General features: G+C 46.1%; 1 protein-coding gene across 1 annotated transcript in view; it reads right to left on the bottom strand.

Annotated features, from left to right (window-relative positions):
- Nucleotides 1-21,765, bottom strand: part of BCR (BCR activator of RhoGEF and GTPase) — a 107,059-nt gene that overhangs the window by 13,398 nt on the left and 71,896 nt on the right. The window contains exons 9-16 of the mRNA XM_054220019.1: nt 14,704-14,825; nt 13,306-13,474; nt 11,809-11,928; nt 10,778-10,853; nt 10,076-10,180; nt 9,175-9,249; nt 7,882-7,979; nt 7,070-7,201 (exon numbers count right to left, since the gene is read on the bottom strand). Of these exons, the coding sequence (XP_054075994.1) occupies nt 7,070-7,201; nt 7,882-7,979; nt 9,175-9,249; nt 10,076-10,180; nt 10,778-10,853; nt 11,809-11,928; nt 13,306-13,474; nt 14,704-14,825 (897 nt within the window). The remainder of the gene's footprint in view (nt 1-7,069; nt 7,202-7,881; nt 7,980-9,174; nt 9,250-10,075; nt 10,181-10,777; nt 10,854-11,808; nt 11,929-13,305; nt 13,475-14,703; nt 14,826-21,765) is intronic.

Consider the following 21,765-nt stretch of genomic DNA (forward strand, 5'->3'; position numbering starts at 1 on the left):
TAACAGTGAGATCAAGGAAGAGAAATATGAAGTAATTCATACAGAGACAAGTAACAAGCCAAACCTCTGTCAGGATCTGGCAGAGGAGAAATGGAGAAAATCAACCCAGAAATCATGGGACTTCATCCTCCCTCAACCTGTCTATTCCTTTTCATTTCTGTTTGAGCACAGATGCAGAAAGAACTCCTAGACCTGCTATTGCAAGAATTCATTACACAGAAACAAGTTCTGACACAAAGCCCTGATCTCCCATTTTCAGCTTTGCATGATCTCTTTGGAGTGGACAGTTGCGAGGCTAGGGAGCAGCCGACAAGTACTCAAACATCACCCAGCCATTCCAATACTGCCTGGGAGAGTCCAAACACGTCCGAACACTTGAAGAGCAGCACTCAGCTCAAGCCAGCCTGGCAAAAGAGAGAAAAGACCTGTCTGCATGGGAACTTCTATCAGCAGTCAGAACCAGTCAAAGCAAGCAGATTTTCGTGCCTCCTGAGATGGCTTTGTAACACTTTGTTCTTAAACCCTGAGACACAGTAAAATCAGGAGGAGGCAACTGCAGTTGACTGTGTTTTGAGTTTACTGTCCTCAGCAAACGAAAGGACACCCAGTAACTAGAGCTACTTCTGCAGCACAGCTCCTCTCTCTCACAGAGCCCCATGCAAAAGCAGAGTTCCCTGACGGGCAGAGGTAAATGCTGAAACGATGGCAGCTGCAGTACGTTCTGGGAGATCTTAGATGCAATCATGCTTGTTCAGGTCATCAACAAACTAGCCCAATGCTGCTGACAGCTACAGAGACAAGTCCCCCACACCCTTCCCCGCTCCCCAAAAAAGACAACCAGCAGAGAGGAAAGTTTCTCCCTGCTTGCTCATGCTGCAGAGACCCCAAGAAGCAAGAGACAAGCAAGTCAGGCCAACCTTATCCCTGCGCACTTTGTTACGGACGTGAGCCCACAGCGGGATGCTGCCAGTGCACACATGGTTTCCTGTTGAATTGGACCGGTTCCTGTAGGTGCAACTCTGGCAGAAATTCCTGAAGACCCCTTGTAAGGAATAGTCAGTAACCAGTAGCTCCCACATTTTGGGACTGCACAAAGGTCCAGGAGGCCACTGGGCAGCAGCACTTAGCTTCGGTGCCTCAGCAAACCCAAATAACAGACTGCTTGCCAGGAGGCCTTGCTTATAACTCTGGCGGAACAGATCCGCCCCCGCCTGTGCGGCTTGCCAAGGTCCCTACAAGTTGGCCAGAATCTAGGCTGTTCTTCCCTGAATTTCCGTGCTGGAAGTTTGGTTTCTTTCAACAACTGCATTCTTTCCCAGAATCGAGAGGAAACCATTTCTGAAGTGTCTGGTTTCCTATGAAGAGCAACCATGCTCATTATTCCTGAAAGCTTGATCTCCAGCTGCCTAAACAGTCATCTCGTTAAGCTGCCACAATGGCCCTGCTGATAGACACAGTCACAGCCAATCCTCTAGCTTGGAAGCAGTTTTCCATATGCTTTTAGAATGGAGCCACCAAGAGCGTACTATTTATAGCAGGGAGAGACTGCTTAAGACTGAAGGGGAAAGGCTGTTTTGAATATTTGCCAAATATTCAAAGGAAGAGTCCAGCAGGGTCCATTCACAGTTTATTTAAGCTAACAGGTATTACTGGTTACGTCTCAGTGATGACCAGGGAACTCGTACCACTGTGTAAGACGAACGCAAGTAAAGAGCTATTAGAAAGTACGAGCCAAACAAAGTCCTGCTCTGTCTCAAGAGTGAATATCGTACGGCTGCAAAGGACTAGCAAAAGCAGCATGCCGGAGCTGAGAGCTCAGAGACTCTTCCATGCTGGGTAACTACTGGAGCTGAGCAAGGACTGCGAGTGTACTTGCTGCTGCCTCTTGTTCCCTTATCTCTGAACTCCGTTGCAGGACCCCCGCGCTCCCCACCTGCTGTTTGACTCCTGCTGGAGAACAGCTTGTACTGAATGGAGACAGCTAGGGAGAACAACCACCAGGGAGTGGGTCTCGCTGACCCGAGCCAACCCTGCATAAATCACTGGCAATAACTGCAACAATTAAAAAAAAAAAAAATCCCTCCCAAGGTGGTTTTTAAATAACAAAGTGAAATGATGGAAGCTAATAAAAGAGCAAAGCTTGAGTAAGCTCTCAGCAACACTGAGTGAGACAGGAAGATCAGGTCTAGCAGTCTGACAAAGTCACGGTAGGAAATAAGAGTCAATAGGAAACCAAGAACGTCATTTAGACTTTGAGCAAGTTTTCAGCCGTATACCCTACAGATGACTGACCTTCTAAGGCCAGCAAGAGCAACACAGGGAAAGCGCAGCTGGAGCAGACGGGTTACAAAGCAGACTGAGGACAAAGCGAGTTAGTGAGTGTGATGCTCCAGTACAGAGAGCGCCTGTGACAAATGAGGTCATGCTGTCTTCTGGCCTGATTTGGAGATCAATGACCTGGAAGAAGGAACACGAAGTAGAAGAATGCAATCGACAGTGTGCCGAAAGGAAGCCGCTCCAAGCGAGCAAGCACACAGTGCTCGCTCTGCCAGCTCAAGCAGGGGGAAGCACTGTGAAATGGCTGCTTCTGCATTAATTTGACGGTGAATTTTACTGCACCTCTAAACATTTCCTTCAAACTGAGTGACAAAAGGACCTGAAACTGTGAAAAATTGTGTTGTTTCCATGACCTGCTAAAACACTCAAAGACTGTATCTCACAGGCTTGTTTGCACAGTCCCCACTAAAAGTGCATACTGCATAGGAAAACTACAAACAAACCAGTTTGCCTTTACTCCTCCAGCACCTCCAGACCCCTTGCAACCCATTCTTTGGCATTTGCAGTGGCAAGCTACAGCCCCAAATTCACTAATGAATCAAGCAGATGCCTCTCTGTATCCTGCATAAAACACATTAGAACAAAGCAGCTCAGCACCACAGGGATTTCTGAGGGCAAGTCTCTGGCCCTCGTACCAGCTTGGCACTGAATGAAGACAATTAGTGCACAGACAGAGGTCAGTAGAGGCTAAGTGTGCAGGACACAGAGTGGTGAGGACCTGGGAAAAAGGCAAACTGAGGATGCTGGTCAATGGCAAATGCAAGCCAGGCACTGAGAAGAAGGGTGTCTGTGCTCTGCCTTAGGAAACCACCGCGAGAGTTTGATGAATTTTTTTTTTCCCCAGCAGAGAAAAGAAAGTATACAGAAAGAGGGAGAAATGAAAAAGCATCGATGGAAATCAAATGCCTGGGAACAAGGACTGAGGCAACCTTAAGGTTAGTGTGTTTTCTGCTATTTATTCACATTACTTCCTCCTTTTATTAAACCTCCCTGGCAACTTTACACTCCATCAATTTTTAATTGTAACTGATGTCACATACATGTTTTCAGAGTCTCACTGCTGCTGGAAACTCCCAGTCCAGCCATAACCCCATTCTTCTCAAAGCTCCCCACTGACATGTTAATCTTTCCCGCCATCACCCTTTAGACATGACCCATTGCCTCCTTCATTTCCACCCTGTTTTCAGTGCTGGGATACTTTTCTGCATGAGCAAACTGTTTAAATGAACTGGAGTGTGTAAAAGGTTTTCTGAGTTGACACTTGGGAGGTGCAGCATGTGACAATCTGTTTTACATGGAAAACAACTTAGATGTCTGAAATAGCCGTGTGCACTGCTATGAGACATCCCAGATAATTAAGGAGATAAGAGTGATTGTTTTGCATGGCAACAGAGGAATGGTGTTGCGCTGCTACCACAGAATGACTGATCTAAGGTCATATCCTCTCTGATTTTCCAGCACTGTTGTGAGGGAGAAGGAAACGGTTTGCCTGAGCTGATCAGGCAGGGGAAAAAAACCAAACAACCCAACAAAGGAAACAGCATTTCTAGGAGGCACCAACTGGAGGAGATGGATCACAGGATGAAGTGTCAGTTTACTCATGCAATCTGTTCCCAAGGCAGAGGCCAGTTTTGCTGACACATGTGCCCATTTAGATGCAGAGTCTCAGGACCAAACAAAAGGCTGCTACGCTCAAAATACATGGACCTGCCTGCCACGTGAAGTGCAAAATTCAAAGAGCAAAAGGGCCAGCCTCCCAAGTGCCTAATCTGGATTGCAAAGTAACCAGAGAAAGAAAAAAATAAAATAGAGTTCAAAATGAGAGGAGCTGATGATTACAACTGAGCTAAGCTTCACGTTTTCTCCTGTAAGACAATGTCCATTTCTTCCTCCCCTAAGCCCCCCAATAATTTCAGTTTCACAGACCACCCAGGAATGGCACCTTCTCCCTGTATTTCTCATGCCCAAGATGTAACAGAAGTCGCCAACCACGCGTGCTGGCTAATTAAACACTGAACATCCAGTGCTGCCATTCCCAGAAGGTCGGATGAGGACTTCACTTCTACATTTACATGAGGTTCTCCCATATTAAAACTCATGGTTTTATTTTTCAGGGATAAAACTTGCAGGTTGGGAAGCAATGAAGCTTTTGCATGTGGCTATAAAAACAGGTAAATAAAATATTCCATAGGAAAAGAAAGTATGAGCAATGGGAGCTATTAAAATTGCCCATTCCTGGAAGCTTCTGACCACATGGACCAATTTCCAGTCTTCCTTCCTCCAGTGCCATTATGTAACGGAGAGATTTAATAAACATTTCACAGCCAAAACAGTCCTCGTCTCCTTGATGCATTGTCCTCATCACTGCAGCTCAGAGAATTTGGTGAGTCAGAAATCCCAGTAATGGGAAGTTACAGATTTACAATAATACGTGGCTTAACAATACATTGTGATTTAGCCAACACAGAAATTTCCCTGTTTTTATCAGCAGGAGGATGCAGACACGACTCTTGATGTTCCCAGAGTTTTTAACTAAAGGGAACTTAGGAAAAAAACCTCATCCAACTTCACAGAACTTTACACAAGACAGATTTGGCTCAATAATGACAACACAACAACAAAACAGAAAGCCCTAGATACAATAGCAACTCTAAAGTAAACAAAATTTAATGTAAAGCACTTCAGAAAATCATGAAAGAAAATTCCTATAAAACAGTGATTGGAAAAGATGCTGACAGCGTTAATACAGCTAACCTTCAGCCACAGGTTGTAATTTGATTTTGTTGTTGCATTATGATGATTTCTCAATAGAGAAATGGTGTTTGCTTTAAAAACAGAACTAAAACAAAACAGAAGCCTTTAATAATTCTTATCAACCCAACATCTTACCAGAATCTCTTAAGACTTCTCTTTGCAGTTATTCAATACTGCTAAGAAGTTGTGTGATGGGAGAGAAATCAGAGAATTAAGAGGATGTTCTGAGAGTTCACCAAATTTCTTTATAAATTGCAAGGGGGATTTACTGAAAGCAAGAGAACTTTTGCATTTGCCTTTTATGATACAACAGAATGCAACTTTTGCACATTAATCAACTTTTATTGATTTTTTTTGGTTGGTTGGGGTTTTTTGTGGTTTTTTGTGGGTTTTTTTGTTTTTTAATTACCAATGTTTAGGTTTCTCTAAAAGAATCAATATGGAGTTCATATTCAAGTGTCACCAAAGAGCATTTTTACCTATTAAGTATGAAATGTTTTAACAGTACAAGTGATTTAAACATACAAGTGCTGTGCATAAAAATGCCCACTCTTGTGGAAAAAAAAAAGTTGTTAAAAATTTAAAAGATTTTATTCATTTTCAAATCATTCTATGCAAAATATTTGAAGAATTTAGAGGGTCAGTGATTTCAGGGTTCTCCGTTATAAGCAAACAAATCTCCAGGGCATTTCAGGGCTGAAAACTTGCTCTTTTGTAGTTGCTCAGCTCCACGGAAATAAGCCTTTGTTAGCAGAAGGGACATACAGATTTCTGGCTGGCCTGAGACACATACATAGGAGGCACCCTGTACAAGCATTTATTGATTTGTACACGAGTTTTCTTTCAATCATCCACCATGACTTCAGCAACAAAAGCTTTCCCTGAAAAGGGCATGGCAGCCTCAAGGCTGCAAGGAGGGAGGGAAAGGAACAGGCCTAATGAAACCCATTTAGACAATGAACCCTTCTGGAGTAAAGGTGAGATATGATCCTGCAGGCAGCTCTCAACCAGAGCTGCTTCTGAAGTCCCACAAATGGCCTTGGCCTGTGCGACCATCCCTCAAATGTTGGAGAGAGCTGTCATCCATGGAGTGATGAAGAGTCAAAGGTAAATGGAGGAGAACTGGTGCTATTTTTCAGCGTGCCAAAAAGGAAAATGTCTCTGGGCAGGGTCTCTGTTCAGCACAACAGCCAGTCCGCAGAGCAAGCATTTTAACACCCTCCTAAAGTTGTGGACAGACAGTGCAACGAACTGGAAGAAGAGGAGGAACATATGTTCTCCATGTCATCCTCCACTGATGGCCTGATTTCTCCTGCATGGAGCTTTAGCGCTTTATCACGCAGCAGCTCCCCGAGAGCAGCATCCGTTTGCAATCATCTCATCACCTCCCCTATTGTATTACAAATTTGTCACATAGACAAAGTGTCCCGTGCTGATTCTCAGCAGTGGATGTCTCTCTCAGATGCAGCCTGCTGTCACGGACACTATACCCTGGACATGGCAGTTATCAGGACAATAAGCCTGTCCTCCAAGGCCTTGCTATCACATCAATCAACTTCCAGGACGTAAAGAACATAGCATTTCTTACACATGATTTACAGAGGGGATTCATTTCTTCCTCTTTTGTCACAAATGGAGCATCCTGAACAGCGCTGAGGGCTCAGTGACAGTGCAGTTCCTATACACTGTGCTGGAAGTTTTGAAGTTAACGGGCAAATCAGAGATCAAAAGTAAATTTTCACAAACAAGCATCTATTCCATAAGGGTACTGAAGTAGACACAGGGGACAAGGCAAGAGGGAAAAAGCTGCTAACTTCCCGCCTCTGAATCACACCATACACCTCACTATCTGGAGAAAAAGCTCCAATGCTGAGACAATCAGAAGGCAGAATAAAACCTCCCTGGTGCACTCCAGGATACAAAAATCCTGTTACGTTTTGCAGTAAGGGTAGCAGGAATGAGTTAAGCACAGTCTTACTTGGATCTGTCCTTTCCCCATTATGCGATCCGTACTCTCTCCATCCTCTTTGGTGAGCTTGGTTTTGTTGTAGCACTTTTCATAGCACAGAATCCGCAGAGTTTGTGAACCTTCCAGCTCAATCTCAAACTCCTGCAGGGCACCAGGAAAGGAAAGAGCAATGAATACATCACAGCAGGACGCTAGTCTCTTAATGATCAATATAGTTTCCTTAAAACTCATGAGGAGGTAGCACTGAAGGACTGACCAAAACCTCCTCCCTAACGGACTTGGTCTAGAAATAAACTGAAATTGTATTTTGTATATATAAGGTGGTCAAATCAGAGACTAAGGAGTCAACCATCCTAGTCAGGTTCCACTGAATTTCAGCAAACCATCATTCAAAGGGACAAACTCACCCACCTTCCCTGTATTTAATTTTGCTCCCCAGCAGGTTTGAGTTGGCTGTAAACAGGCAAAATGTCTACGTCTAATTCTTCCCCCTCACAACAAATAAACAAAACCACCTCCTCCTTCAATATATTCTCACTTACATCTTTTAAAAATATAATCAAGCATGCATCTGTTTAAATGATGAAATGCTGGACAAGAGTCCTTTGTACTGAAATGTTTGTTTAGCTATAGCCAATCCAAGAGAAAATCTTCTGCAAGCCCTGACAGAAATGAACCTGGCATAAAAGTGTTCTCTGAAAGACAGCACATGCAGCACAAGTGCTAAGCAAGCAGCAAGTTACTCCATTTGCGGGTTTTCTGCACACATGCATTAATGTTTGGCACATAGAACAAGTCACATTAAGAAAAATCCAACCTACCTCATTCCAGTTGGGCTCTGTGGTGTCTCTGTAAACTCTAGTTTTAGCCTTGTTCACGAAATACCCAAAAGAATCCACCTCTAATGTGCAGTACAAATCTGAGGAGGGGAGACAGCGACAGAACCTTTTTAAAAATTACTAGAAACTCTGAACCTGCATTAATCACTTTCAGGGTGTGTCTGCGTTTGCATGTTCTTTGTATTAGTATCAGTAACGCTATTCAGCACAAATCTCAACACCTGGACCAGCAGATTTGCCTTGATGAAGCTGAAGTACCAGCACAGCTGCATAAATGACATCAGCACAGACAAGCCCTTCATCTCTACCACGAATCAGGTGTATGCTATTACCTAGGATTTCCCAAATCAATCCACAAAGAGCAGAAAGTGCACACCAATGAGAAATTAAGCTTCCCCAGGTAGATATTGGACCCCATCACCGCATCAGAACCAATTTCCCTGAGAACAGCAGCAGTATAATATCCCTCAGAGAGTAGGCTAGGGGCCAACCATCAAAAACTCATTGTTTCTGTCAAGTGGTTAATCAGGTGGTACCTGGTGTTTTTGAAGAACTAGTAATGATCTGTAGACATTGCCCCTATTCGTAAGTTATGTTCCAAGTGACGTTAGACAGCATCTGGGAAGTCAACGGTTCAGCAGGAGGACGGCCAGCAGAAAGCACGTATGCCCAGTACCTTTCCTCCTGAGCCTGCACATGCAGCTTTGATAAGAACAGGATCCCCAGCCACAGCGCTGGGTACGCTTTGCAGCTTTTCATGGATTGTCCTCATCAATGGCTGAGAAGCACGTTTGTGTCTATGGGTGTCCACTTCACTCTATTTTTTCACCTGGTTTGATCCTTCTGTCAAATCACTCCCCTGAATTATAACACCTCTTTCTTTACACCAAAAGTTCTGGATGTCAGAGAATGCTTTCCATTCTTTCATTGCAAAACAAAATACAGTTGAAAGAATTCCAGATAAGGGCTGACTCATATCTAAAACTGTTGGGTAACTAGCAAACACTGCTTTAAAAAAAATACCAACAGACAACCTAAAAAATAACGCTGCATGCTTGATCCTGGTCTTCCTGAGAGTTAATAGTAGCATTAAAAAGATTGCATTCCCCTAAATTTACACCAATGCCCCAATTCTACTTCCAGTTCCCCAAATCACCTCTCTTCCTCACCATCATCCCAGATGCTACAGTCCTAAACCAGTCAACGTCCAGCTGTCACAGCACCTGAATTACCAACCCCTATCAACACCTCTGTGTGTTACAGACTGCAACTCACTTGAACTTTGCTTGAATCCTGTGGCAGAGTGGACAATGACATTCAGGAATCCATAGAGACCTGGGGATTCATCATCTGTACAAAAGACCCAAGGAATTTTGTTACTTTCACAGAGGAGCCAAGAGTGAAAGACAGAGTGATGAGATTGGTATTATACAGGTTAATGAGCAGAGGGGTAAACTGTCTCTGAAAAGGATAGCAGGAGCATGTAATCTAGCCATTTCAGCAAGAGAGGAGACTGTTCCAGGTTCAGCGTCGGTTTCACCTGTAATGCCTTCTGGCAATGGGTGGCTTTTACAATGACATTTTTAGGGTCAGCAAGACAGCACGGAAGAAATTCAGAGGAGAAAAAGTAAAATATAGAGGCTAAATCTATATTAGCAGATGAAACAGTAATTTAGGATGGTCTCTGACAAAATTTTGGCCAACTAGTGTTCTTCTAAAGGATTCCCAGGCATAGTTCAAAGTTGTCCCAGGCTAGGACTTCCAACAGGCCTCTAATTCCTGGCATGATGGCTGCACGTAGAGACCATTTACTAGTCAATGAATACATATTGGAGGATGTCCAGGAATATTTTACTAATTTAGATGTAGCCATATCATTTGAAGCTTGTATTTTTATTGTTGCAGCAAGTAACGTTGGTATGACAGATTGTTATCGTTCCTGCTGCTCTCTCTTTGTACACCATCATCTACTTCAACTAAACTACGCAAGTTGGGTACATATGGCCTCAGCTTTTTGGTTTTTTTACAGGAACTCTCAGTTTGTAACTCATCACCAGGTTGAAGCCTGTAGCAAAAAGAAACAGTAAGAGCAGTTCGAGGGAAAATGCACAAAGGCAGGCAGAGGCAGGTTTTCACTGCAGCCGTACCATGTAAAAGCATAAACTAAAGGTCTCACCTTCCTTATTGATAGTGAGGGGAATATTGTGGACTGTCTGAAGCTTCACACAGGAGTTTGTCAGCATCTGAAGTTCCACCGATGTGAGTGAGAAGCTTTTAAAGCCTGCCAGAGATTCAAAGAGGGAGGAACTGAAATTCAAAGCAGAGGCTGGACGCATGCTCCCTCATTCTGGGCATACATGGGATAGCTGCTCCCGGAGCAATGCTCAGCAGGAGCACCGTGGTGCTCAGGACTGTAGTGCAGCCACAGCTCAGCTCTACTGAGGGCATATTTAGATACTCTTTGGAGTAAAAAGTCTCAGGATCACTCAGAGGAAACAAGGGGGGCTCTTATTTTCTTGCAAAGCCAAAAAGCACCCATGCTAAAAAAGTAAATAATTTTCTTTCGACTGGAGGCAGGTAAAAGGGTGCAGCTGTTCCCTCTACCTGGAACTGCTCAGAGCTCTGATCTCCAGGGTAAATGGGACAATCTCTCCACACACTTACTCAGTGCTCTTCCTACACATTTCCTTTATGTTACTGCAAGCAAAAGATCCCCAGACAGTCTCAGATGCGCAGAGAGAGAAGACATCCATGTCGTGCTGTGGATTTCAATGCACATGTCTCATTTTCCAGGGGACCCTGCCCCACACTTCATCCTCTAGACTCCTGCTGTCTAATAAGATCCCATTGTACCAACGCCCAGTTGAGAGACACTCACATTTCTTCTGCTGCTCCCGGATGTTCTCCCTCCACTCTGCCCTTTCATAGTCCGATGAAATAAGGAATGTGTAACTCTACACAGGAAAACAGAAGAAAATGGGGTATGCATTAGTCTGACCGATGACTGAGAGCAGGTCTGTCTGCCTCCCACCCTCCTCCAGTGCAAATTGTTGGATATACTGTCCTTCTAGTACTCCTGCCGGTTGCCCTATGTCACAGCTCTGTCAGTGACAGGCAGGACTTTGGCAATATGCTTTCTCAGCAATGTGCCAGCAGCACAAACACAGACTCCTGCAGTCAGAGCTTTCACAGAGCTCCACCCTGCAAACAGCAGCTGCATCCCTGGCAGCATGAGGTCCCATGGCAGCTCTGTGCTATTCCTCACAATGGGTGCACCAGGAAACCCAAAAGCCTCAGGCACAGGCCTAGACACTGATGCAAACTGAGGAAGCAGTGACCAGCTTGTGGATTTTCACCGAGTAGCAACAGGGTCTTGTGAGAATCCTTCGCCATGTGCATGGAAAGGCCACAGTGACAGGTTACAGCACTGCCAGAGCAGGGGATACCTCTGGCACACTGAGCATCCCACAGTGCTAAAGGAGACTGTTCACAACCTTTCAGCATCCTTGGTGCCAAGTGCAGCCTACAGGCCTGAGAAGACAGACCTGAGTGTGCTAAGCCTTGAATTCAAAGGAGACTCTAGAAGGCAGCTGCTGCAGAGCTGTATCTTAGGTGAAGAGAGACGTTCCTATTGCTCTGCTCAGGCAGTTGCTGAGGTAGGGGATTAATTTCTAACACTATTTTTTAAATGCCAATGTTGCATACAAATTAGTCATAGCCTTACAAGATGCCATCATAACCTCTGGTGTAGCAAGGGTTAGTTGTCTGCTGCTTGGAAAGTGCTTTCCATAGACAGTAGAGGGCATGAAGACCTCCTTGTACAACAGCATATACAAACACACCCGCACACACACACTCTCCCCTTGACCTCTGTCTTGTACACTGAGGGAGACTAGAAGAGCCACTCACCTTGCCATTGCGATTGTGTACCCGGAAGGCCATGTTGGGAGACATCAGCAGTAGGAGGGATTCCTGCTCGGAGAGCTTCTTTTTCAACCTCTCAATGACCTTACTGCCTTTATTGGCCCTCTGAAGGGTCAGGGAGGGAGGGAGAGAGAAGACACATGTTATTCTCCAATGTCTTCCCCCACTTACACTGACAGACTTTTAAGATCTACAATCCCTTCCCTCTGTGAGTAGCCAAATGGCCCCAGGCAGGAGAAATGCTGTCAACAGGATCCACAGGGCTCCCAGCTGCTCAGGAAGATCTTACCTGCAGTATCTCTACACTCAGACTTGGCTTTGTTCCCCAATTCCAGCTGCCCCAGATGAAGGTGCAGAAGTGCATGGCCACTGTCCCAGCTATACCCTGTACTTTTCATTCCAGAGGCTCCAACAGCATCATGTCACTGCCATAGCACTGCCAGGTCCTCCCCAAGCATCCTTAACTAAGGAGACTGTAAGGAACTTCTCTAGAAGCTGCCTAGAAGTCTGTTGCCAAAATTCTCTCCCACCCACCGATTCATTTTCAACAGAGGTCAGCTAGAACAAAGGTTTTTCTTGGGTAAAACCCAGTCACATATATTGTTTGGCACTGATGCACTGAAGCATGTATCTTGGGCACCTGCACCTTTTGAGTAAGAGGCTTCCACACAGTGTTCCTCCTAATATCTTACTTTTTCCCCAAAGCCCTTTCTGAAAGCCCGCCAGGGCAGAGAGGCAGAAGCATGTTCTTTGGAAGCGCCAGGGACAGTCTTCTCATGGTACAAGCAATGTTATTTATATCCTGTTCTACACACCACCAGGCTTCCAGTTTTCAAACTCTTATTTCTCTTTTGGATTCCAAGAAGGTTTGGAGTCTAACACCTCTGAGAAAACATGTCTTGCAAGCAAAGAGAATCCTGGGCCAGAGACACTTTATCTGTGTCAGACTGTCCAGTCAATATAATTGGTGTTCTCCATATATTTGCTGGTGCTTTGACAGCAGTGAAGTCAGAAAAAGTGTCAAAAGCATAACTGAGCCTACAAAAATTCATAAGTACGTGGCTTCTGACCCAAATCACTTGCAGGATCATACTTTAATAGCCAGAAGTTGGCATGCCACACTCCCAGTCCTCCTCATGTCCACAGCATAAGAGTCCTGCCCACCACATGGATGCTCGGGGATAGCAGTTACAGACGGTTCCATGCAAATAGAGGAACTACTGGGAACAACTACAGGGTCTTTTTGTTTCTGCCTCCTCACAGGACACCATCATTCGAGCCGTGCACTAGGACAAGCAGTGATGGGCTGCAGAGCATCTAGATATCACTGAAAACAGAGCTGCACCATAACCCTCTGCCGAACAGTCTTGTTTCAGCATGACTCTCCATGCTGTGCAGCTCTGGGAATGCGGCTTTATTAGCACCTCATCTCAGCAGAGACACTAAGTCTGTACTTGGCATGGAGTATTCAACCCCCTTTACCTTTTCACGCTGGATGTCATTCTTGATCTGGGATATCTTTATCTTCATGGCATCCAGTTCCTCATCAGGTACCAGTGGGATGTTGGGCACTGCTTCAGACTCATCCACCATTTGGAAACTAAGGTCAGTGAGCGGGATGTACCATTTGCAGTCATACTGCTGGCTTTTTCTGAAAGACAGAAGCTCCAAACCTTCTACTATCACCAATGTTTGGCAACACTCACTCCCCCTTCCCACAAGTCCTTCCCTGCTATAGTGCATACAATACAGAAATGGGCACAACTTCGCCATGACTCCCCTGGGGAAAAAGTCTGGTCAAGGGCTGCGCTTTCCAGCAAGAAAGCCTAGAAAGGCCAGTAGCCAGTACAGCACATGACAAGGCAACTTGTTTTGTTATCTAGTCCTTTTGATCCTAAGGAACCATAATGATCTTTTTCAAACCCTTTCAGTCCTGCATGCTCTCCCTTTGAAGCCTCCATAGAGGCAAAGTTCAAAAGCCATGCCATGCCTCTGACCTGGCTGTTACCCAAGATCTAAACCCAGGTCTCTCCTGCCTGAGCTAAGAGGGCAAAGTTAGGGAAGGTAAGCCAATATGGATAAGCCTCTGTGTAATCCAAACAGAGGAGAGAAATGACAGCTCGTAACTGCCATCCTCCAGTGATTTCACCAGGATAACTAGTTCACTATTTTAATGTTTCAACCCTCTCCACCTCTACTGTCAGGAACATCCAACTCTTGGGAATGTCCCACTCTTTTGAAGGTTCATTCCTCACAAGCATGTGCTTCAAAAGGGGCAGGGACAACTTTTTGCTTGAGGAGGGCAAGATGGTGAGAGGGGTCTCCCCGAGCAGAACATTTACCAAATGAAGAGAAGCCCTGTTTGAGGCAAGCATGTTGGTGGTAAAGGTTCTTCCACTCTCATTTGTGAAAAACATCAACAAAACTGTGTGTATAGCTGCATTTTGGGATTGACACATAGTCTGTTTATTGTACCTTTTCTATTCTTTCTGCAAAACTGTTAACTGTCTGTAGCTGCAAGGCCAAAATTAATAACCTTAGTACCAAAAGAAAGTGAAGAATGTCACCTATTAAAAGAAAGGGGAAGTAGAAAAATGAATGACATTTGTCCAGAATACCAGCAGCTAAAGAACATTCTATTTTCCTAGGAAGGCTTGGAGCAGGGGCAGGAGGAATTAACCTTTCCTGAGGGATCAGGACTTGGCCAAGGTCTCATAAAATAGACAGTACTACCTTGCTGATCATTCCTTGTCTAACTACATCTCATGGATTATGGTTACCCAGGTCTGAGGTATTCATATTCAGCTAAAATTGCTGGCTAAACCCAGGATTCTGCTGAAACTGAGGTGCAAAGGACACACTCCAGAAGGAAAACCTCACCCTCCAATCTGCTTCTTCAGCTTGGCACACAGGAACAGATCAGTAAAAAGAAAGACATGACGTAGCTTGCGAGCCCCCTCAACCAGCTCCACCATGAAACTGTCCTTCAGCAGCTGCCGGTGCTGGTGAAAAAGCAGAAAAAATGTTTTGGTTAGTGCAATATAAATCCCATATTTAGCACTGGGACATCTGAAAATAAATAGTTCAGAAAAAAGGCTATTAAGTGTTCCTTGCTGTAAGCTCTGCTCCCTGCTGCTGCCCCCTCTCCCAGTGGCAGAAATGGCCACGCATCTCCTTTATTATCTCGTTCTGGGTCAGACTTCAGGCTTCTCTCCCTCATCTGTTCCTGAACCCAAGTGTAATTTATTGTGAGTCATTGCCCAGCTTCCGTGTCCCGAAGGGCTAGAACCGCTGACAGCACATCATTCCCTCACAAACCAGCAGAGAGCAGCAAACACCACTTTTCTCAGAAATCACCTGGCCACTGAATTCGGCTTAAGCTACCCCACCAGGGAGAAAGAGGAGCGAACACCTCCACTCCCCATCACAACAGTAGTAGCAGTTTGTCAACACTGACAGCTGAATGCCATTGCTGCTTCTTTATTACAAGTGCTGTTAAGGGATAATTCCTGAACAAAACGTCTATCTAGCAAACTTCTCGGTAGTCCCTTCTCAGCCTGTGTTTAAATAGGAACATCTGGATATGCCCCCACCCGGTGCCTATTTAAATCTCTTTTATATATCATATAAACATTACCCAAACATAGAAGATGCAAAGAAGCTGCACAACCCTGATGCCTTTATTCCTGTTTCTAATTCCAAGGAGCTTTACAACCTCCTAAATAAGTTGCACGTCTTGGTAGGCAGAAGCATCACTTTCCTAATTCCCTTATGGGGACTCCGTTGAAAGACAAACATGCTGCAGCACTGGCACTGAAATAGATGGCTGTGTGCTGTTATAAGTTTCAAGCCCTACTCAACGCTCAGGCCTTCTTCTGCTCTGATGTCAGGATCAACAGGACTTCGAGTGCACATCTGGAATAGATATCTCCCACTGTTTTTCAAACGGAAGTCAGGAGTATTCAGCTTTGGGCAAACTGTATTCCTACTGACACGTATAACTGTCAGTGTTGCCTTGCTTCACAGCCAGTATAAGCAGGAACCACCAGTTTCTCTGCACAAGTACACTAAGGTATTTTTTCCTGACCTGTACTATTTCCTTGCTATTCCAGCTAAGAGGATGCCCCCCTGACTGACACCAATGAGTGACACGTTACACATACCAATTAAGCCTAGACTGCACCATGGCTGGGGATCTGCTAACATTGACCAGTACCAACACCCCTCCCTGCTGTCTCAGTCTTCTCCAGGCCCACTCTTGGGACTTAGTATGACTTACTCCCAACCTCCAGTATCTCTGTGATCCCCACTCTGGGAAACACGTACATGAAAACTGCCCATTTCCGAGAGGCAGCTGTGCTCAGCTATGCAGCGGCATGCAACAGGAAAGCAGTTAACCTGAGCAAGGTCAGGACATCCAAACCAGAACTGATGCCTCAGTTTCTCAGGTTATGCCCCATGGGTTCTGTTTGCTGCGTGACATAACAAGCCCTGAACACATTTGCTGCAGAGGGTGTGGGAGTGCAAACCCCCACGCTGCCTCTCCTTCCGCCTACCATTCTTCCCATCTTGGCTCTCCAAAATGAAAACAAACCACATCAGTCCTGGGCCCAGCAGGCATGATGGCAAGGAACATGAGGCAGAGAAATGCCCTTGCAGACATAATTCTGGTTTCCACACTCTATCCTGCAGCACCCTAAACTTCCTGACATAGACTATAAGTCTGCATTTTCCTGTCTGCAGCTGCACTAGCACTACAGCTAGCTGTTAAAGCACACACAGCAGTGTCAGCATCTCATCTTGGTGCTGCCTTCCATTACACCAAGGTCCTGAAAATCTGTGAGCAGCAGCAAAACCTACACCTTTCCCACAGCGCCAGGAAGCAGGGTTGCTACCTAGCAGACTGTTGCACCATCTCTGGGCAAGAGTCTGTGGAGATCTGGTATCCAGCAGTGATTCAGGCTCAGAAAGGTCCATACATATGTTAATGTTTATTTTTAGGTGGGCGTGATCCTCCTGGCTTCTCCTCAGTGGTTTTGGAGAGAACACCTGCCTGTAGTAATGTCTCTGCTGCTGATATGCACTTGTGCATGCCTCCCCCTCCTCCCTCCTCCGTGGCAAACAAATCCCAGGTAGGAAACCAGAAACACTGAGAGCTTTAAAAATAAATAAATAAAAAGGAGGAGGTATGTTGTCAGTAGCAAAAACACTCTTCGCAGCTTCAAAGAATTTCATTTGGGAGCAATAATGAAGCAGGGAAAGATATTTTCTGAGCAAGCCAAAATCCTGATTTCAGGTTTCTTTATCTGATGCATATTAATTACGCTGCAAATCAGCTCAGCTCCTCTGGGGCAATGAGAATAGCTGCTCGTTGCCAGCTCAACCTCTGCTCATTGTTTGTAGGTGTAAAGATGTTCTCACAGCGCAGTCATCTCTGCTACCCAGCAGGATATGGCACCGTCCCTTCCCAACTGACAGGGACATGGCACGGTCCTGACCTGGCCTTCTGTCCCCCTCTGCCAGGCACTGGCAGCGCGTGAGATCAGCCAATAGCCCAGCTCAGCACCCTGCCCAGAGTTCCCAGCTGAAAAATACCCCAGGCTAGTCCAGAGCACAGACTCAGCACCTGGTCCTGGGAAGACACCTCTGGTGGCAGCAATGTGTTTCTTCACAGGCAATGGAGGGCACAGGCCCAGGAGAGCTGTTGGGGGACTGCGAAGGACTACTGCTCAGCCCTAGATCAGCCCCCTGGTTTTGGCACTATGCCAGTACCATCACCTAGACCAGGAAGGTCATACAGGGCACCAGTTACTGGAAACCTTTGTGTCAGGCCTCAACAAAGTAAGAAAAGAACAGCCCATCAGTATTCCCTGCAGCAAGGCTACAGACCTCTCCACATGGCCTGCCTGGTCCAACAAGGCCACCCCTTCTCCTGCCTTCTGAAGTTTCACCTAACCTGTCCTTGGCTGCACAGTCCTTGGCTGTCACCACTCAAGCAGGGTTCCTCCAAGCAGCCATGCTCTCTGTTCCACATCTCCCCAAAACCCAAGCAGAAAGCTCAGCCACATGATGCCAAAACAGGGGTGTGATTCAACAGCCTTCATACTTCCCACCTGGGACTGAGGTACCACTCATTTGCACTGAGTTTATTTTGACTACCACTCCTGGGTACAAAATACCCTGACTGACATGAGACAGAGCGCTACCATGAGGCAGCAAAAAGTTTTGGGCAGCATGATCTCCCAGAAAGAGAACCGGGTGGGAAGAAGACAAGTTCTATTTCCTGAGCTTGACTGGAACAGAAGTAAAGAGGTGAAAGGGATGTATTCCAGTCAGCCACTCAGAGGAAAACACTGAGTTTCCCAGACCTTCCAAGGCTTCCTATCTTCTCGCTCATGAGCTACTTGGGAAGGTCTCCCTTTAGCAACCAGCAGGGGTAAACTGCCCCAAAAGCAATCAAGTATCTGGGGAGGAGAGAACAGGAGAAAACATTTGTGGATCAAGTCAGGAAATCTCCCCTCACAGGGGTGTGGAGCTTGATATTAGCTATAACTACCAGCTTCTCTTGGAAAACAGGACTTTCGTTAGGGTTGGGCAAAACAGGCATGCCCCAGGCTGCTCAGCATCAGTGGAGCAGAGGAGGAGCATTTCCAGCAAAGGGTCACATCCTTGTTGCAAATGATTCATCTTGCTGGGAGGGTTCAGCAGGTCAGAGGGAAACAATAAAAGGATTTCCCAACTGGCTTACCAGATCCCTGCCAAACCCCACAGTGAGGGAGTGCAGGGCATCTTCCTGGACCTCCCGACATGAGTCAGCCCATCCCACCTGACCCGGGGGGAGCAGCAGCCCCCTCAGACAGGACTCATGCCAGTCAGATGCCCGTGCCACCTCAGCTCCACAGGTATTCTCTAGCAGTTTGGGAGCCAAAGCCCACTTTGGTCAACTCCTTCCACCCAGGGCCAGCAACAGCTATTCCTTTGGTGGTCTCCTGTTAAACAGGGTCTCCTGAAACATGAGTCTTTTGGCTGTGTCATCCTTCTGTACATGACATGCAACAGCCTATGTGTGGGAAACCATCTCTCTACCTTGTTTCCAAAGCTACTCTGTTTGCTAAGGTTAACAAAGTTGCTAAAGGTTTCCCAAAATACACTGAAATGACATATAGACTACAGAAACACCAAATAAACATCCAAGAAAACATAAGCTTAGGATCAGAGTGACAGCACAGTGGCAGAGTGACCCTCTCTCTTCCACAGACAGCCCCACAACTGTCAGGTGTCCATCACAGAAGCTCAACTCAGCTATAGAAAGATGTTCCATGAGGCCTGGGGGAAAACTTCCCATTTTGTGTCATAATGGAGTGAATTAGGATCATCTTTAATCTCTCAAATGAGGCCTGGGCTGACTGTGGGCTTACCTTCAGTGGCTCTTGCAAAGCTCCTGTACTGGTGGAGTATAAGTCCCAAGTCTCTGTTCTAGGCCCTGTTTTCCTTTGCACGTTTTTACCTCCTGCTTCTCCCACCCACCTGAGTGCTCTGGACAAGAGAGCTCTCCCTGTACGTCTTTCAGTGCTTGGATACCCTCTTTGGGTTGCCTGTTGCTGTCCTCCTCCTCTTACCTCTCTCAGTGAGCATCTCCCCCTCCTCCGCTACCAACTTCACGACTACCTGTATGCTCATCTATTCATCCTACAGTGTTTTAGTGCCATTTGCATATCATAAATCCTGCTGCTGTCACGTACTGTTTAACTCCAGGAAGTGTGGCAGAGGACAAGTTTGTCTGAGACACATTACAAAAAGTGGAATTTGAAAGTCTCCTCATCCAGAACTACAGCTGTACAAAAGGCCGTCTCCTCACTTGTGTGCTGAGGAAAGAGCTCATCTGATGTGGTGACAGCAGAGGCCTGCAGTGTGTGTGGGTGAGAGCCCCGGGAAGGGCTGGAACATGTGTGATGCAGGAGGAGGAAGGTAAAAGCAGGAGATGGGTATTGGCATACGTCAGCGAGGATGAGGTGGTTTGGCTTTCTGCAGAGCGTAGGAAGAAAATGATTCCTCGTGTGTGTGTGCGCGTGTGTTGCAAGACCAGCATTGTAGAATAAAGGGATGCTCTGCCTAGGGAGCTAAACTGGCTGCTCTTTGAGCCTTTTAATAGCCTTTCCTTTTTCTTTCCAAAGCTTCTGTCACCAGGAGCTCTCTGACTCCAGCTGTAAGACAGAGCGTGAAGCATCCAAGATCATTTTTGATTGCTCTATTGCCAACATCTGCCCAAGGCCTCTAGAAGCAGTAGGCACCAGGCCTCAAGCTGTGCATGACTGCCTGTGTCTAAGCTTAGCTCCCAGCTTTTCAAAGGCTTTAGTCTGCACTTCTGCTCTCTTGCAAACATCCTTTGTCCTTTCCCTTCCCTAGCACACTTAGTCTAAGGCAACGATACCCAGGGTCCCCTGACTGCAGTTTAAAACCACATTTAGAAACACAGTAGAGCAGCTTGCCAAGCAGACTCTTCTCTCCAGGGCAAGGGAAAAGGCGCACAGTAGCATAAGCTGATAAATTGTGATGTAGTGGGCTTGATCCCAGACAAAACTGTCTGTCAGCCCTCTTGTGTCTGGCCTGGTGCTGATGAGACCAGATACTAAGCCACTCAGCCAGCGGAGTGACACAAAACTCAAAGAGGCTTCGTTTTTAAGCAGCTCCGTTACTCCATGGCACTGTGGGAATACACAAATAACAGTGAGAACACATCAGAGAAAGTGGGACTGTGTGGCAAGGCAGAATGGCGGCCACCACCACTCAGGTGGTCTGAACTGCCCTGAAACAACATCCTGCAAAGAACAGTAGACCAGCAGCAGTCAGGAAAGGAACCATCATCTCCCAAATGAACTCTGCAATTTTTTGCAGTTTCATTAATTCCTGCTTTACAAGAATGGGCTGAATTAGCTGGAAACACAAGCCTTTATTTCTGGAAGGGAAAGATGACACAAGCTCCACAGTCATTTTGCATCCAGGTTTAGCTGAGAAAAAAAACATGCAGTCCATAGAGCTGCTCTATTAATAAGGCTAGAAAGGTTATTACTCCCTTCCTTCTGGCACATAGTAGTGGCACATCCTTCACCTCAAAGCATTTGTTTTCTTGCTTCCCCAAGGGACCATCCTGCGTAGAACCTTAAACAGGTTCCCTATTTAAGCCACGAGGATAGAGGTGAAGAAGGATCAGCAGTGAGCAGCTAAGATGCCTGCTCCATGGTCCTGAGGGGTGGAAGATTTTCCACCACACGCATTCTGAGTCAGAAGGTACAGTGCTACTCAGACTCCCTTTCCCTCCATGCATTTTTTTTTGGGGGTGGGGGGTGGGGGGTGGTGGTGGTATTTAGAGGGTTGGCAAAGTGGATACCTGCAGGTAATCCATCCAAAAAGTTAAAAAGTAAAACCACAGAAGTAGAAAGATGGGAAAAGGAGGTAGCAAGAGAACGTAGCAGATCAGGCTGAATGGAAACAGACCCCAGAGCCCAGATAAGCCTCCCTTGTGTGGCCAGGCTGGGGCTGGTGCTCTCCTGGCTCCTCTGTACCCCAGCCCTCAGCAAACCACAAAGCAGAGAAGACCAGCTACAGTCAGCCTGGCAGCAGCAAGGACCAAACTATGCGTTCGTAGGCTTAACACACCAATACTGCCCTTCCCTGTTGTAGTCCATTCTGTCCCTCTGGTGAATGGTTTTACTCCCTTTGTTCCCATCTCCTTGCACTACCTGAAATACTCGTTCAGCCCAGCAAACTAAACCAGGTCCACACGTCACAGAAAACTTTCAGTTCATATGCATAACTCTAGAACTAGAAAAAAAGCCTACTGAGCCAAGCAGAACCAGGGGGCTGGTGTGCAGGAAGGACACCTGACAGCAGGCAGAAAGGCAGCAGGCAGGTCAATGCTCCTGGAGCAGGGAATTACTTTTT

The sequence above is a fragment of the Rissa tridactyla genome, chromosome 13, assembly GCF_028500815.1.
Source record: "Rissa tridactyla isolate bRisTri1 chromosome 13, bRisTri1.patW.cur.20221130, whole genome shotgun sequence".
Taxonomy (NCBI): Eukaryota; Metazoa; Chordata; class Aves; order Charadriiformes; family Laridae; genus Rissa; species Rissa tridactyla.